General features: G+C 33.2%; 5 protein-coding genes across 10 annotated transcripts; 2 read left to right on the top strand and 3 right to left on the bottom strand.

Annotated features, from left to right (window-relative positions):
- Positions 1-407: 407 nt before the first annotated feature.
- On the top strand, positions 408-3,461 carry HEMD (uroporphyrinogen-III synthase family protein). 3 transcript variants are annotated; one of them, NM_128211.4, is made up of 9 exons: positions 409-793; positions 882-969; positions 1,126-1,192; positions 1,456-1,574; positions 1,955-2,050; positions 2,342-2,397; positions 2,565-2,650; positions 2,768-2,902; positions 3,034-3,461. In NM_128211.4, exons 1-9 carry the CDS (start codon positions 545-547, stop codon positions 3,101-3,103), a joined length of 966 nt encoding a protein of 321 aa, NP_565625.1. In that variant the 5' UTR covers positions 409-544; the 3' UTR covers positions 3,104-3,461. The 3 variants fall into 3 exon arrangements, with proteins under 3 accessions (NP_001324267.1, NP_565625.1, NP_001324266.1); NM_001336074.1 differs by having other exon boundaries at positions 408-793; positions 2,565-2,902; positions 3,034-3,404; NM_001336073.1 differs by having other exon boundaries at positions 2,768-3,404.
- A 3,035-nt stretch (positions 3,462-6,496) lies between these two features.
- Positions 6,497-8,106, top strand: AR781 (AR781, pheromone receptor-like protein (DUF1645)). 2 transcript variants are annotated; one of them, NM_001036346.1, is made up of 2 exons: positions 6,558-7,167; positions 7,249-7,994. In NM_001036346.1, exons 1-2 carry the CDS (start codon positions 6,780-6,782, stop codon positions 7,731-7,733), a joined length of 873 nt encoding a protein of 290 aa, NP_001031423.1. In that variant the 5' UTR covers positions 6,558-6,779; the 3' UTR covers positions 7,734-7,994. The 2 variants fall into 2 exon arrangements, with proteins under 2 accessions (NP_180221.1, NP_001031423.1); NM_128210.4 differs by having other exon boundaries at positions 6,497-8,106.
- Positions 8,107-9,772: 1,666 nt separating this feature from the next.
- AT2G26520 (uncharacterized protein) lies at positions 9,773-10,856 on the bottom strand. The gene has a single exon (NM_128209.4). The coding sequence runs from the start codon at positions 10,487-10,489 to the stop codon at positions 10,052-10,054; it is 438 nt and encodes a 145-aa protein (NP_565624.1). The 5' UTR covers positions 10,490-10,856; the 3' UTR covers positions 9,773-10,051.
- Positions 10,857-11,684: 828 nt separating this feature from the next.
- AT2G26515 (uncharacterized protein) lies at positions 11,685-12,824 on the bottom strand. The gene is made up of 2 exons (NM_001349586.1): positions 12,635-12,824; positions 11,685-11,988 (listed from the first exon to the last, which is right to left on the bottom strand). Exon 1 carries the CDS (start codon positions 12,778-12,780, stop codon positions 12,715-12,717), a length of 66 nt encoding a protein of 21 aa, NP_001336521.1. The 5' UTR covers positions 12,781-12,824; the 3' UTR covers positions 11,685-11,988; positions 12,635-12,714.
- A 161-nt stretch (positions 12,825-12,985) lies between these two features.
- PDE135 (Xanthine/uracil permease family protein) lies at positions 12,986-16,927 on the bottom strand. 3 transcript variants are annotated; one of them, NM_128208.5, is made up of 14 exons: positions 16,489-16,927; positions 15,831-15,928; positions 15,559-15,735; positions 15,374-15,474; positions 15,211-15,286; positions 15,066-15,125; positions 14,794-14,978; positions 14,611-14,707; positions 14,425-14,511; positions 14,262-14,320; positions 14,075-14,166; positions 13,903-13,980; positions 13,651-13,811; positions 12,986-13,526 (listed from the first exon to the last, which is right to left on the bottom strand). In NM_128208.5, the coding sequence occupies exons 1-14, from the start codon at positions 16,649-16,651 to the stop codon at positions 13,305-13,307; spliced, it is 1,656 nt and encodes a 551-aa protein (NP_180219.1). In that variant the 5' UTR covers positions 16,652-16,927; the 3' UTR covers positions 12,986-13,304. The 3 variants fall into 3 exon arrangements, with proteins under 3 accessions (NP_180219.1, NP_001325095.1, NP_001189609.1); NM_001202680.1 differs by having other exon boundaries at positions 13,139-13,526; positions 14,112-14,166; positions 16,489-16,858; NM_001336072.1 differs by having other exon boundaries at positions 13,903-14,166.
- Between the last annotated feature and the right edge of the window lie 1,002 nt (positions 16,928-17,929).

The raw sequence follows: 17,929 nt of genomic DNA, 5'->3' as shown, positions 1-17,929 counted from the left end.
AAGAGATTTGTGCGTAGTGTTAAAGAGCATACATACTTCAATATTAAGAAATATTTGGATGTAAAAACACAATTTTAGTGGTAATATCAGTAGTAAATTTTTAAGTAAATGTAAATAAGATGATAATTTGCATGTAAAACATTTCTAAAAAATTTGTTGAACTATATTTATTACAAGATTGCAAACCTAACTTTTTTTAGATTTTGAAATAATAAATAATAATATTTAACAAATTTTGGTGATTCATAATTTAACTTTACTAAATTTTTATTGGGCCGTAGTGTGTAAACAACTTGAATAGACTAAAAAACACTATTGGGCTGTAGTGTAACAAAATTGGGCTCAAATGAAAAAACAAAAAACAAAAAAGAGAGACATTAAAACGCACGTGGAGATAGAATTGTATTCAACTATTCATCATCTTCGTTTGGATTTGGTTTCTTTCTGTTTCTGACAAAAACCACCGGCAAAATAAAGCGACTACGATTCCATTTTCACCGGCGCTTCCGTGAGACAACATCTCTCCATCTTGGAACTTTTTCTAATGGCATTATTACTCCTTTCTCACTGCTCTATCTTATCTTTTCAACCTCCATTATCGTCTTCTTCTTCATTTCATTCTTCACATATCCAATCTCTGAGCAAACCAGTTTTCGCTTCTCCTTCCCCAATTCGAAATTCAATTTCTTCGTCCGTCTCTTCATCTTCTTCCTCCGTTAGTAGCTCCAATTCGATTCCTCAGGTCGTCGTAACACGAGAACGAGGCAAGAACAATCAAATCATCAAAGCTTTGGTATGCATTTCACAGTGAATTAGATTTGGGATCATGAAATTTTCTGAAGTTATTCAAAATTCTGTTCTTTACTATGGTGAAATTGCAGGAGAAAAATGGCATATCATCTTTAGAGCTTCCGTTGATTCAACATGCGCGAGGACCTGATTTCGATCGGCTTGCTTCTGTATTAAATGGTGATTTCTGATTCGTATACAGATAATGGAGGAAAACTCTTGCTTCTTCTTATTTCTATGTTATGCTTAATATATGTTGTTGGATGGCTATGTTTACTCTTGCTTCTGTTTACTTTTTGGTATTCTGATATGTTTAGTTTCGTTTTATTTTGCTAGATAAGAGCTTTGACTGGATCATCATAACATCTCCAGAAGCAGGTTCTGTTTTTCTCGAGGCGTGGAAGTAAGCCCTGGTTCTTGACTCGTTTTGTGAATTTTGAACTGTTTCAGTAAGCTATGTGTTGTCAGAAGAAAGCTATGGAATGTGTTGCTAGTGAGTTCACTTCTTGTGTTGTCATTGTTATTGTTATTGATAGGCAATGGGACTAGTCTAGCGTTTTATTTAGATATTCAGATATATGTGTAATCTTCATGGATATTTCTAACACAACTATGTCAATAGCGAGGTTTCCCTTGAGTTAAACCCCATTGGTCTCCATTCCTCAGGACAGCTAGCTCCCCAGAAGTGCAAATAGGTGTAGTAGGAGCTGGAACAGCCAGGGTATTTGAAGAGGCAATGAAATCGGCAGATGGATTGCTTCATGTTGCCTTTACACCATCAAAAGGTTCCATAACTTTTCTATTTAGACTCTGCTTCTATACACTCCATTTTAGTCTTTATATCTGCAATCTGTGCATCTTCAAGCATTTAATAGTTTACGAATTTACATTATCATTGGTTTATATGCTTGTGTCTGACTATGGATGATATGACCCATAATAACCCTTGTCATTGTTTGTTTCCATGAATCATAGAGCATCGAAGATCATATTTACGTTTATGAGATGATGAATTATTTGTGATGGAAGCATTCTCTCATCAATGTTTATGTATTTTCTTTTATGTCTTCGCATTCATCAAGCCAATGTAAATATAGGTAATTTATGAGTGGTCGTCGTACATACAATGTTACAGTCTTGGCTGGTTTTGTTTTCATTGTTTCAGCAACTGGTAAAGTCTTGGCTTCGGAGCTTCCAGAGAAAGTTGGCAAAAGGTCCTCTGTCTTATACCCGGCTTCTCTAAAAGCAGGCAATGATATTGGTGTGTGTTGTTAGGTTTTCTCAATTCAGTTGAGCTTATTGTGTTGACCACATAGATGAAAAGTATTAGCGCTGAACAACAAAAATACAATAGATAATTCGTATCCTGTACAGTTTTATTAGGCAGTGGGATTGAAGTATAGATCTTCATCAAATTATTAAATCTTTGATGAGATGCAGTAAATAGATTTGGATATGCTTAATTAACTTAGTTTATGTATGTATTTTTTAAGATTTTGAAGTCCATGACTGACCAGCTTACTCTGCTTCCTGTTCGACATATGAATCTTAGTGGAAGGGTTGTCCAAACGTGGGTTTGAAGTTGTCAGGCTGAATACATACACAACAGTAAGCCGTCGTTACACTTAGTAGACAAGCCCTATAAAAAGTAACTCATTGCATATATTATTTGGCTTAGTCATAATTTTTATATTGGCTCACATGTTTTAGCCCTTGGTATGTGCTTATTTAAAGATATTGTAATGGTCATTTTCTGTTTTTTTTTCTATTACTAGGTTCCGGTGCAGAGTGTTGATACGGTGCTCCTGCAACAGGCACTATCTGCTCCTGTTCTTTCTGTAGCTTCTCCTTCTGCAGTTCGGTAAGCGCCATCAATCGTCATCTGTCTCTTTTTTGATCACTCAGCAATACCTCATTCATATAATCTCTTCTATTATGATCGAGTGGGTTTGGTCCATCGCTTACGTGATTTTGACAGCGCCTGGCTGCATCTGATTCAAAATGAGGAGCAATGGAGCAATTACGTTGCCTGCATTGGAGAGACAACTGCATCAGCTGCTAGAAGACTAGGATTGAAAAACGTCTACTACCCAGAGAAACCAGGACTTGAAGGGTAAATCTTGATCTTTTCATATGTGGAACACATGAACTAGGCTTTGGATTAAGTCCTCTTGTCAAATAACTGATCAAATTGAGATATATCGCCACCTGGGTTTTCCATGGTTTTGTGTATGTGTGTGGCAGGTGGGTCGAGAGCATAATGGAAGCTCTAGGTGCTCACGCAGATTCAAGTAACCCTAGCAGCAGGAATTGAATTACACTTGTGCCATCCTCTCATAGATTTTACTTATGGAGGACTTTGAGTTTGGTCAGTGCCTGTAATTTAGAGGACAGGGAAAAAGAAAGCAAATGATGCTTTTGAGAAAATACTGAAGCCCTTGTAAGATATCTCAGATAGCTTTTGTCGTACAGTATATACTCATTAATTATTATGTGAATGCTAAGATCATAAATGATCAAAAAACATGAACAAAAAGCAATGTTATGTAGATGCAACTAATCCAAACTTATTATGTTTGTTTAATAATTTAATAATATTAATTGATAAGTACATTTATGAACTTTCCCTTGAAGGTTCAAAGTATTTACGATATAATGCCTATGAGATTTGGGAAGTCATTATAAAGGATCTAAAATGTTACATTTTGAGGTAGAGTAATCCCTGCGGAAAAAAAAAAAAAAAAGAAGCTAGAGTAATCCCATTTTAAAACCAACATGGATTACAAACAATTTTATATTGTTTGCTTAAATTTTGTATATCCTACTATATTATTTGGGAAGTACATTTTAAATGTAACCTTAATTTTTGTAAGTAATTACATAGGTATGCCATTAGAAATAAAATTTTAAAGAGTAGATTAATTTATCTCTTTAAGGATTAAAAAGTCAAATACTAATTTAATTAATTAAATTTAATTAATTTAATTAATTAAATTTAACTAAAAACGAAATACATTATTATTTTCCAAAAATAATAACCAATCAAAATCAACATATAAGATTTGATATCTGAATTTTAATTAATTTAATTTAATTAAAAAACGAAATACATTATTAATTTCCAAAAAAGTAACCAATTAAAATCAACAAATTATATTTGATATGTAAATTATCATATTAATTTTTTATTAATTATTATAGTTCACTTCTCATCTTTATATGATTTTATTTTTGCGGAAAAATAATATCATTATTATAAAAAAAGAATTAGAGTTATTTCGCATATGCCACAATTTGAATTTTAAAAAACGAATATAAACTGTTCAATACATGAAAAAATATTATAACGGGTGAAAAATAGATTTAAGAAAACTTTCTACTGAGTAACGAGTCACAATTTAAAATATTTATATTCAATTTCATACATATTATATTGAAAATTTATAATCTTATATACTACAATAATTAATAACATATTAGATGTGATTCAATTTTTAATAAAAGCAGGAAAATCCTAGAATTGACGGGTTTAGATCGATATTAATACAAGATAGAATACTACAGGTGAAACTCTTAAATTAACAATCAAACTACAAGTGTATGATCTTAAACACTAAACAATATAGATAATATCAACAAAACATATACATGAACTCACAGTTTACTATACATATAAAATCAAATAAAATAATATCATATATTTTTAAATCATCTTTACAATAAAAGATTTTAGTTTAACTAAAATATAAGCCTACTTGCGGTATACTGCAGGTTAATATCTAGATTATAGGGCTTATTGGATTTAAAGACGTATCATCAAAGATTTCCTAAACTGAAGCAAAATATACTGAATATTCAAATATCTATCTGTTACCAAATTATAAACAAATAAGTCAATTTAATATTTTATATACGAAAACAATTAAATCTTAATCACATAAAAAATTAGCACAAAAAAAAGTATTCAACAATTAAAAAATTATCAAATCTCTGTGTTATATAAGTTTTGATACTATATTCGAATAATGTAATATACCTTTTCAATTTGTATTCTTTAACTAATTTAAGCTAACTAATATATTTGCTAATCTTATACCTATCAAAACCGACTATCGTTTCTTATCTCTATAGTATTTTTGCAAGACTTTTTTGGTGGATTTGGATAAAAGTGTATTCGGATCATATGGTACATTACCCTATTAAATAAATATGGTGCACTCCTATGTTATTAGCTAAAATGTTTAGAATATAATTCAGAGTCATATCATTAATAAAATTAATATTAATAAAATAAATAACTTTTTGGCAAGACGAATTTGGAGGGACGGGTTTTTGAATCAACATTAATAAAAAAGTAAAATATAATTAATCCACCGTTTCAATATGGGTTAAATCTTTAATTAATTATTTTTTAAGACCACTAATATTTAACATATCAAATCATCCTAATTTAGAAAAGATTATATAAAACCAAAAATGTTATGTGGTATATATAATGTTACTATATATAAAATTAAACAATAAAATATAAATGTATTAGAGAATGATACAATTTGCAAAACTTTTATATATAAAAAATAATTCTTAAATTTTTAAAATTACTACTTTAAAAAAAAAATCACGGGACGGGTAAAAAAATTACAAAACGGGTTTTATTTTGGAATTGGGTTATATGGTGGATGTATTTGAATCAATATTTATAAAAATTTAACAATTATCTCATGGATTCGTGGTATAACGTTACCTAATAACAATTATAAACTGTAAAATAAAAATATTTTATAAAAATAAAATTTGCAAGTTTTAATATATATTACTTTTAAAAAATAAATCGTCCCGCGGTATACCGCGGGTTAAAATCTAGTCTATGTTTATTATAAAAGAATACAATGTATTAATGTATAAATTATCTTATGCATGAGCACGATGATCATCTAGTAGTATACATCTTACCCGTCGACAAAAACAAAATGTTCCTTATCCAGTATCTAGATGGATCGTGTGAACTCAATTCTACGTAGAACACAAAAGTCCTCTCGTTTGGTCACTGAATTAATTTGAACGATATTATTTATTAGGACCACCGGTTAAATTGGCCTCGTGGTCTAAATATGCCTTCGAATGGTCCAACAACCATGTGGTCAATGCCGACTATGAAAATGACTGAAAATTCAAAACATGTAAGTGGGTTACCACCACTTATCATTATGTTCCAAATCGTTTGCATTAAACAACTTTATTTCGACACATGCGGTCTGAAAAGGCGGCCAATTAATTTACGTTAATCATCGTTTACTATTATTATCTTCGGAATATTTCCAACACAATCAATCTAGTTGGTTCCAATTCTCATCACATATTTTATTTTATAGTTTAAAGTCTTTCAATTCAGTAGTCTAACTGTATAACATATGACTTCGAACAGATTGATATAGACCACTCAATCTAATAATATCGTTTTAGCTACGAAGAGTATACAAAAAAAGCTAGTTGGATAGTTTAAAAATTAAATGCTAGAAGAATGTTGGATATATCAAACAATAAAATTAATATTTAGAGAGAAAATATCGTAATAGAGTTTTTTCTATAAATAAATTTTTGAGTTAAAAAATATTATTAGCCTGACCAAACTCTTTTTATTTCTTTAAACTATGACAGTAAGATCTAAATTTTAATAAACCAATGTTTATTTAATATTTTCAGAAATGGGCTAAAAATGACTAGTTGTTGTATGTGTTTCCTTTGAATAAAAGCTCAACAAACAAAAACTAGAAGTCATTATGTAAAAAAACTAATGACATAGTATTAGGTATTTTTTGCAAATTATTCACACATGTTGCCAAAAGTTGTTTTTTATATTATATGTTTGGTCAGCGAAAACGGTTTAAAGCACTCTCTCTTTCCTCTCGCCTTCCTTTGATGATCCTTTTTAGTTCCCTTCTTCTCATTGCTCTTGAGACCATCTCCGAACTCAAAGGAAACTAGAAACAATGGAAGTGATGAGCTTGACTGCCCCATCTTCACCGAGACAATTATCTGGCTGCTTCTTAAGCGCACCAACAAGCCCTAGAAGATTCAATGAGTTTTATAGAGAGTTTGAAGAGGCCGCAACAAGAAACTTCTCCGACCGTCTTACGGTTCCTTTTGATTGGGAAGAGACTCCAGGCACGCCTAGGAAGATCACCAACGATGATGATGATGATATTGATTTCGCTTTCGAGATTGGTGGGAAACTCGAAACGACGTCGCTTTTTGCTGAAGAGCTTTTTGATGGAGGCAAAATCAAACCCTTGAAGCCTCCTCCGTATTTACAATTAGACCATCATCATCAGCCTCAGATTTTATCTCCAAGGTCTCCAAGATCACCTATTGCTCATGGTAAGAACATTATCCGCAAAGCTTTTTCCCCAAGAAAGAAACCGGATAACGTGGATCCTTTTGAGGTCGCCATGGATAAAGCTAGGAATGGCTTAGGAGAGGAAAGAGGGAGAGGGAGACGTCAAAACTCTGGTCGTAGAGTTGCTCGATCACTTTCGCCTTTTCGGGTTTCGGCTTATCCATGGGAAGAACAAGAACAAGAACAAGAACAAGAACAGAGAGATGTACAAGAACAGAGGAAAGGGACCTTGTCTTCTATTCCATCTACATCTTCATCAGCTTGCGTGTCTTGCAAGTCATCTTCCTCAAAGAAATGGAGACTAAAGGACTTTCTTCTGTTCCGAAGTGCATCCGAAGGAAGAGCAAGGCACAACAAAGATTCGGTAAAGACGTTTACAAGTTTGTTTAGGAAGCAAGAAGACACCAAGAACTCGAGTTCACGAGGAAGAGGGTCATCATCGGTCTCCGCCCATGAATTCCATTACATGTCTAAGAAAGCAGAAACGAAAGATTTGAAGAAGAAGACTTTCTTGCCTTACATGCAAATAGGACGATTCGCCTTCTAAATTAGTTCTTCCAAAGCCAGAAGTAAAAAGATTTATTTGTTTGTTCAATTATGTTCTATGAAGGACCAAGTCTCTTCTTCTCTCTTGTGTGGTTGATTTGTGCTCAGAAGTTTGTAGAAATTAACATCTTTTGTACACATTAGTTTTGCTATACGCATTATGTGACTGTCCATCTTTTACATTTACACAAAAAACAAAAGTCTCCAACTAAAGTTTAGTCATTAAGTTTTGTCTTTACGAGAGTTCGAGTGTATATATTAATTTAAACATCTTATATATTGATACCCGTTATATATGAATCGATGGAAAATCCAATGCTGTTCTACTAGTCCAAGATGGTTATTTATAAAGAGTTAAGGAAAAATGGTTATATCATGGAAATCTAAGAATACTTTTTATCAGGTCAAGACTAACTAAAATATTGTTATTTGATTATCCTAAAATATTCTATTTTAAATTCTTGCAATCTCCAATAAAAAATTGGGTTTCTTGTCTTGATTCTTCTTCTTTTATGTAATGGATTGTGTATTGGTCTCGATTCTAGTCCTTTATCTTTTCCCTGCTCATTGCTTTCGTTCACATATATGGTCCTTTCCACCTTGTCATGCATGCCGATCCAAGTGATCATGTTGCATTCTTTAAGAAGGTCGTCTTTATAATTGTTTATAAAGGCTTAAAGAACCTCAACTAGCTAAGAAGTTCTAATGTAGATATTTAACAATACATAGAAGAAAGCAGAAAAGGAAAACAGAGAGTGAGAAAGGTTTTTTATTCAAAATTGGTTTGATTATGTAGTTAGAGTCTGGATAGCCTCACCGCTTGGATTTTTCAATTACCTTTTCCGACAAATTAAACTGATTAGCCTTAGTTCGTAGTTTAGATTTGAATGCGTAAACAAGAACTATCAACGCCAAGAAGTAACGTGTTTCTCTCCGAACTGGAGAGTACGTCATGTGCAAGGACCAACTCTTGCAAACATCCACTAAAAAAATCCAAAACTAAGTTTAAATACAATTCTCTATTGCTTATTTATATTGTGATGATCAATTTGTGAATCCTTGCCTCTGCTTATATGAAACTTGTAAGACCACCTATTCCAACTTAGAATTTTATTTGCATTTTATTTTCTCTTTTGCAAATAGCAAAACCACAAAACACCTTATGGTTCTTCAGCTCATCTCTTTAGGTGTGTGCACTTGTGCCATTCCTCTAGACTTGATCTTAGCCAACTCCAAAAATAAATAAATTAACTCAATTCCATGATCATATTCCTTCTATTGAAAACCTAATTAAATCAAACTTCCATTTGTAATTAGGCAATAAACAAACATTAATTTCAAATCCATTAATTCACTAATCACCCTAATCATCTCTTATTTGATAGGTATGAAAAGATTAGACATTTTATTGAACACTCTAACACCTCTGGACACACAAGATGTTCATGCTCTATATTCTAATTAGAAAGATCAATTCTAGCATTAATTGGAACATTTAAATATTACTTCTGTCTTTCTATAGAGAATGTATCAGACAATAAAGAAGAAAGGATGTGCCTCAATATCTAAATTTGTCTCCATTGAAAATCTTAACCAATTGAATCATGGCTTATAGATCACTTTCTAAACAGCAATTTGTACTACTTTCAACCTGATGTTCAATGGAAAAGAACTAACATATATAAATTAATTATCACTTTATTAAAGACCTCACAATTGATTGACATTCTTACAAACCATGTCTTTGTAGTGTCAGACCACAAAAAAAAAAAACAGTAACAAGCTTGGTACGTTCGATTCTAACACACAAGTTTGAACGGAATATTGGCGAAGCTAGAAGAAAATGTAGCGAAAATCTCATCAAAAGAAAACAAAAAGAATCAAATAAGCAAATGGAAGTAGTGATTCAACGGCTACAAATCGAACTTAAACAATACTTATTAAATATTTTTTATGATTAAGCTCAATCACCATATATATTTCCTTGATTTATTATTTGTACCCTTTGCTCTATCTTGTTTATTTAGGTGGATCAAACAAAGCACTTTAAGCAAGCCCTGTATTATTCTCTTTATATACGTCCCTTCATTACTTTTATCCTCTGAATTTTCTTTTATATATCTTCGGTATAAACCACTAGTTCATGAAAGAAATCAAATACTAAAAGATAAAAAGTGCAAAAAGCAAAAAACAAAATCTAGAGCGCCATTTTCAATAACTTTGACCGCTTTGGGATCGAACTAGTGAAATCTTCAATTACATTGGTTAACTTTTAACCAACACAACCAAAAAAAAAAAGAATCAAAAGAGAAAAACTAATCAAGAATGAGCTGATGATGGTGTTTGTTGTGGAGGCTCATGGTCTAAAGAGTCTTGTTTCTCTCCATCAGTCTCATGATCTAGATCTGCCACGTGTCCTTCAGATTCAGCGGAGACGCCGGAGGAAGTGTGGTGCAAAGGCTGACGAGGTGGAGGCGTAGGCGACGGAGACGGCCGGTGAGGATGAATGTGACCGTCGATACAAGAACCACATCTACTCTCAGCCCATCTCTCCATATCGTAATCTCCATACCCTAAGATGGTTTTGCCGGAGCAAAGCCGTCCAATAACACTAGCGAGAACACAAAGAACGGTGACAACGATAAAGACGGCGATAAAAGGACCAATGGTGGAATTTCCAGCGGAGGAGACGGAGGATGAGTCTTGTGAAACCTCTGTAGCTGGTGGTGGTTGCCAGTACAATGGCATTGACGCCATTGTTAACAGAAGAAGAAGAAGAGACACTGAAGTTAATGTGAAGAAGAAGGATCTCAAATTTGCCTTTTAAATGAATTTTGAGAAAATATTTAATATTAATATATTTTATTTTATTTTAGGAGGAAAGTTTTTCAAAAAATGAAAATGGTGAAGACAGTGCATTAACCTGCAAGAGAGAGGCCTAAGCGTCTGTTAAAAAGGACAAGAACTAGAGAATCTATCAGAAAAACAAGAGACTTCAGGTCAAAATTTGAAATTTGGACCGAGAACGACAACACTATTTCAAAATCAAAATCTTAGTAATTAAGGATATCGATATTTTACCGTAATTTAATAAATAAAATGAGAGTAACTTTTTGGTTATTTTTGTTTAGTTTTGGTCTTTGGGCGAACTAACTTTTTCAGGTACTGTCTGAAGCTATAGCGTAAACATGGAAATTGGAAAACAACGTTGTCATTTGTGTTAAGTGGCATCCACTAAGCTTACTTGTGTTTGCTTCCTTCCCTACTCTCTCCTGTGGCGCGTGACTTCTACTCTAGCAAATTTGTTGGTTGGATACCTTCGTTTAGGGTAGCTTCATAAAAAACATTTTCTTCTTTTGTGAAAGAAAATATATACAACCTTTTGGGACTACGACCCACATCAATTTTTTTTTAAATTGCTATAAAGTTTATTATTACTGATATTGCTATTAAAAATTAGTTATATATATTTAATTATTTATTATCTTATTGGAGCTAGGTTTTGGAGCTATTATTATATGATTTTGATAATAAGATATGTTATTATGTTTAGAAAGATATGTTATTACTAATTTGCGTTCTTTTCTAAATAAACCAATTATCATCACCATTACCCACAAAAGAAGGTTAAACTGGTCATTGCCCAATAGACATGAGTAGCGTGTTACTTAGTTTCTCCTATTCTGGTGTCATATATTTAATAACTTTTTCTTTAGATGCTAGAGAAAAGACTATCCGTAAAAATAATCAGAGACTAAGGCTATCTCCAATGGTGAGATACCCAACATGGGTTCTCTCAATTTTTTAAGAATAAAATTTTCATTTTTTTGAGATGAGAGTTTTAGTATTGTTTTAGGATTTTTAGTGAACTCCAATGGTAGTATCTCTTCATGGGATTCTCTGGGAAAAAAGTAATAATAAAAATTAATTTATTTCAATTAATTTAATTGAATTAATATATAACTTCTTTTTATTGCATAAATTATCAAAAACATTCATGACACAAAACATACATAATCTGTATTTTTTTTTTCACAACATACATAATCTGTATTACAATAAAATAACTCTATTCTTCATAACCTAAAGTTTAGGATCATACAAGAGAACAACACCAACATCCTTTAATTAGCAGCCTTTGATACATCTATGTGGGGTGTACTGCTCTGTGATAAGCCTTTGCTGCAGAAGCTTCTTTTCAAGGTTAAGCCTTTCTTACTTGTAGTGAAGCCACTCTTTTCAGCTGCTCACTTTTCCTAGCATCCACACCATATATAACAAGAGTCTTAATCTAAGTCTTTAATTCAAGTGACCAAATCTCAGTAAACCAATGTAACAAACAGAGAAATAAAAGCATAAAAAGATTAGGAGCAGTCCTTTAGGTTTCCTTGGCGAGAAGCTTGAGGTAGACATCATCGGACTTAAGAGCAGTACTAAAGCACTTTCATTTCACATGTTATTGTTTTGTTCTTTTGCAGTAACTTAGCCTAATAACAAAGCAACACTTCCGATTCAAGTTAGTATTTGTCATGTTCTGCTATTTTATGGCCCTTACATCATCTTCTTTAATCTTTAGTGCATTCCATTGCAAATATACGCCTCACAAATCAAACCTCCCAAGTCAGCTAAGTCTATGAAATAACACATAGTACCTTTTATTTGTCTCCAATTGTACAACAATGTTCTTCAACATTGCCACAGCTTTGCGGATATTCTGCACAATCTTTTGTCGAGTAACTCACTAACAGAATAAAAGTTCTTAATGTCTAATGGATTGTGATTGTCATGCATGTGCTTGTATACTTAGATACAGAATAACACAAACAGATAGCTCATAAAATCAATGCTTCAGAGAGCCTCCAAACAATCTAAGACTAAATTCAGAAATGGCTTGATTCATACCTTGGAAAGATTTTGGAGCTTCCTTGATCGACTTCACTCCAAATCGGAAAGATTTTACTCCTCCATCGATTCTCCTTCGTTCATTCGACGGTGCTATAGCGACCCAAACAGATATGTCGGAGACTCGACTCCACCGGAATTTGCATTTCGCCTCAGAGCAACTGTATCGCGAAGAAGAGAAATAGATTTGACGGAGAGAAAGAAAAAAACTCTCCAGCGTCCATTTTTATTTTTCTATGTTCTGTTATAAATTTCTACCAATCATAGCTTGCCACGTGTGAGGCTCTCTCAGCCTCCATAAACTCTCTACAGAGAATCGATTCTCTTCTTTTAGTTTAGTTTTCATTTATTTTTTTTATCAAAAAATCAGAGAACTCCACAAATATAGTGAGAGAACCTTGCATTGGAGCTGCTCTAAGAAACAATGAAAGAACAAAAATTGTTTGTATATGTGGTATAAAGCACTTGTTCAAAAGGTATGCTAATGATATGAAAGGCAAAGTAATCTAGTAACACAAGTTATATAGTTTGCAAAAAAATAGCTTTTTCCATCAAAGGCCTATGTTCATTTGTATCCACTGGACTCAATTTTTCCCCAATGAAGCTACAAGGTATGCACATAATCATATCTTACATTTCCAAATACAGAAGAAACGTTCAGGGGCAGTCTTCAAAGGAACCGTGTCGGCATTAACTCGTTGATTCTAAGGGGCATACTATAGAACTCATCGTTCCTGCCGTCTCCGTTCCTGTGCTGGAAGGGCTTCCACCACGGGATTCCTCTTGCGTCGTCACTTGCATGTCTTGCTTCCAACGTGTTATCTAGTATGGTCGCAAGAATGGTCGCCACCAACGGAGCCGAAGCAAATATCGTATTAAGTATATCGTTGAACTGCACCACAATTCACCGCGACATCACATTTAAGAAAAAGAAACACTATATAGTAGAAATATTATATCACTCCCTATACTACCGTAAAATGGTGTTTCAAACAATGGTTCTTTGAAAGGCTTACCCATCCTCCTGCTGTCCTAACTGGTCCATATCCTGCTCTTGAAGTGTTGGCAAGAAAGTACTGAGCGATGGAAAGACTTAAGAAGAGAGAGACACCAATGACGTACATGTTTCTCATCGAATTAGTGTCGGTAAACTGTATAAACGATATTCCAACAGCAACTGGGCCAATCACATAACAAAAGTATCATAAGCAGCCCCGGCTTTTACAAGAAATCAGGTAGTGTAGGTTCATATACAAAATGCTACTCACCAACGATTCCAAGTAGTATACAGTATACGCCTGCAAAGATTGGAAGCGGAATAGACGCAAAGAACGCGCCAAATTTTCCTGAAGATCATTGAAAACACGCGGATTTAAAACCCATGAACGGCTACTTTCTATACTTAGTCAAGATGACTGATTAGAGGGTTGAAAGACAAACCAAATATGGAGAAAAATATCATGAAAAACGTTGAAACCTGCACCACTCGTCTACTCCCTATTCGTGTGAGGCCAAGGAGACCGACATTTTCCCTGTATATATCATCAAGATGAATTATATACCTAGTTTCTTTGTATAAATTCTGAAAGGATAGTAGCACATATAGCAAGAGATATTTAGAACTTACACGGACGCGGTATTGCCAGTAATGGAACCAAATATTCCTTCAAGGAGCACACCAATACCCTTAAAGGAAAATATAACAGCTTATAGACTTATTCGGAACATTAGCAGAGAGAACAGAAAACGAAAAGATTAAAAAAAACTTTCTTAGTGTCTGGAAATAAAACCTGTAGACCGATACTACGAGAGACGACATGTGCTGGAGGCGCTGTTGCTCCTGCTAGTCTAGATGCAGCGAAAAATACTCCGGTAGACTAAAGAAAATAAGGATATACATAACATAAGAACAAGTTGTAGCATGTAACATGAAGAATATTTAACATAAGCTAGAAACTAATATGATGAATAACAACCTCTGCAGATGCGACAATTGCAGCACCAAACATTCCAAAAACATGACTCGCTTTGAATATCGGAGTCCCCCACTGGAATGGATATGGGATTCTAATCCTGAAAGATGAGTTTGAGTGACTGAGTATAAAGATATTTAGACCTTAGAAGAAAAGAAGAATCAAGTCAAATAGTAATCAACCTACCAGGGAGCTGATGACATAAGAAAGGCACGATCAGTTCGACAACTTTGTTTTGTTGCGGTAGAAACATTATTATAAGCACCAGAAACAGTAAGGATAGCAGCAAAAGCCCATATGATAGCCAGGCAAACAAGTAAAGCATATCTTTCAAGAATCATAGAAATCCTTGAGAATGCATGTTTAAGATACTGCAAGATGAACAGTAGCAAGATTTAATATTACATATCTAAACAATCACCACCATATATAGCGCGGAAAATAATAAAAAGCCCGACTTGCTGTGTGATGATCAACAGAATCAGCATTGGTAGACCGATTTCCACACAGTTTGCAAGCTGTTAAAATCCGAAGAGATCACATAATGACTTAGTGAAGGAGTTAAAATTTGTTAAAGCTGAATACTTTAGTTGAAATTGTTACCAGTGGGAAGCCTCTAAGGAATAGGCCAAGGCTCACAACAGAAACAACGGGCACAACAATGATGGGACTAAAGATTCTGCATTAAAGAAACCATAATCATTAAATGTTAAAACTTCCATCAGCTTCTAAACTAGTAATGTTATATATTGATCTTTTATATTACCTTATTAAGTTCCCCCATGCCTGACCATATCCGATTATGATGTTGACGAATGAAGAAATGATTAATGATCCTTGTACCGTTCTCATAGTATGTCGGAATCTCTACAAGGAAAATGGCATTTGTCAAGTAAAAAAAAAAATATATATATAGCAACCGTACCGCGCAAGTATAAAACGAGCTTTAACCTGTTTCTCGGAATCGAATTGACCATTGTTGTAATCTCTGATTATAGACAATACGGGAAGAACATACGCGAACGATACTCCCATAACCGTGGGAAGCCTTGTCCCGATAAGCGTTTGTAGCAACGTGTTTATGCCCGACATAAACAATATAGTCTGGATAACCCGCGCTTTATCACCCTATTATCGTTCAAAATACCAAACGGTCGATTTCAGAATCATATAATAACATAAATATTAGACAACCGGATCCAAAAACCAAAAACATCACATACAGGATCTCCACCCATTGGTGACACTAGTGTGTTGGCAATCAAAACAGTAGTCCCGAGCATAACGATGTAATGCTGGAAAGCCAGTACAACCGTCTCATCTGTAAAATGATTCATTGTTAATGGAAATGAGACAAATCAATTCTTAAAAGGAAACAATAATACAATCCTTTTGTTACAAAATCCCTTAAAAATGGCATTTCTTGTAATGGTAAAACACTAATTGCATTTCATTTTCCATGACCAGTGTTAGCATAAACCCAACCCCACACTTTTAACTGCTAAGGATTCAATTCTTATAGCATTTTGGATTCACCAACTACATAAACAAGTAATAACGAAACAGTTTATTTTAATCTTAATCAATTAGTGTGTCTCAAGAACAATTATACAACATTTATCATTAGATTTAAAGCTAATTAGTCCCCAACACAAGCTAAAATATAGTCAACACAGAGGAAAAATATAAAGAATCGAATCAGATACTGAGATCTAAACTAATCTTTTGGTAAACAAATTAAGACACAACATAAAGCAGATAAAGAGAGAGAGAGACAGAACTGAACTAATACAACTTTTGACTGAAAAGATTATAATTTTTATTTTTTACATCTGAAACAAAAATAAAGAAAGTAGTATAAGCAGAAAGAGAGAGACTAACGCCAAGAAGGGTTAGAGTGGATGCAATATTGAAGATGATGAAGTTGCTCCGCCGGAGGCCAAGTGGTTCCCATGTTACGCGCCATCGCCATGGATGGAACCGGCGGATGACCGGCTGCAGCCGGTGCCGGTGGATGTTGATGATGGTGACCAGTTTCAACCATTCTTTTTTATTAAAAATCTTCTCTTTTCAGATTTTTTGAAAGGATCTTGAGATAAAAAGTTTAAGAATCTCTCTTTTTTTTGCAGAAAGTTTTTCCAAATCAAACCGACAAAGAGAAGATGATAAAAAGAAGTAAGCAGGAGAAAAAGCGAATCTCGAGACTACAGAATTAATAAGATAAATATAAAAAGTCACTTGTTTGATTTGTGGGAGAAGGAAGGAACAGAGGATTTTTATTTATCTACTATTTGAGTAAATAAAGTATATTTATTTTTGTTCAAACTTCAAGAATAAAGTATTAATTCTCCGTTAGGTATAAGTTTTAGTAATTGTTTATTTGGAAATGTACTTCATTATTAATTGGAATAATGAAGTTTATTTTTGTCATCGTGTTGTTGTCCTTTATCATCCCTTATTATATGTTGTTTTCTTATCAGTTATCACTCTTTTTCCGTCTAGTGATGTTATTACGAATTTTGAAGTGTACAACCTCATTTGAATTGATTTCATGTTCTTAAATTTGGAATTAGGAATAAATATATTTTAAAAAATAAACTCGAAAGCCATTTTGACATCAATCCGCAAGATATTAGGAAAAAAATCACTAATTAAAATTTTATTTGAGATGTTAACATGAATTGACCCATACGTAATAGAGCTTTTCACTTTAATTACTTATTCGAAGGTTCAAGGTTCCATCAAAATAAATCATACTACAAATCTTTTCTTGCTAATTTGGGTCAGGTACAAGTACACTTCTTTTTGTTACCGTATTAAATCTTAGGCTGTTGTACATTCAAGTTAAAGCCACCAACTAGAACTGACCAGAATGGCAGAACCTTATTAATTTATGATAATAAAGCAATACGCATCTCAATAATTGAATCTATATTCGATGTTATTATACTCAAAATCAGTACAATCCAACTACGTTTGAATAATACAATATCCGTATTATGTGTGATTTTTCTATGATTTCATCAATTGTTTATCCTCATTTTACGTTTGTTTACTGCTTTGATGACAATTATGACTTCTTCAATGGCTAACTTGATCTCGAAACACCACCTACGAAGTGACCTATAGTATCTCCAAATATAAGATTAGGACTCGTGCCTTGAGTTTTGTACAATTTGTTTTCTTTATTTTTCTGTAAATAACAAGATCGAAAAAATTATTTTCTTATGTCGCTTAGATGATGTTTATACATAATTATGCATACAAAATTTTAGAAAGTTATCATAATATTAAAATAACAATAAAATGCATCAATATTTAC

The sequence above is a fragment of the Arabidopsis thaliana genome, chromosome 2, assembly GCF_000001735.4.
Source record: "Arabidopsis thaliana chromosome 2, partial sequence".
Taxonomy (NCBI): Eukaryota; Viridiplantae; Streptophyta; class Magnoliopsida; order Brassicales; family Brassicaceae; genus Arabidopsis; species Arabidopsis thaliana.
The sequence above is the reverse complement of the archived record's forward strand: the minus strand, read 5'-3'. Positions and strand labels throughout refer to the sequence as shown.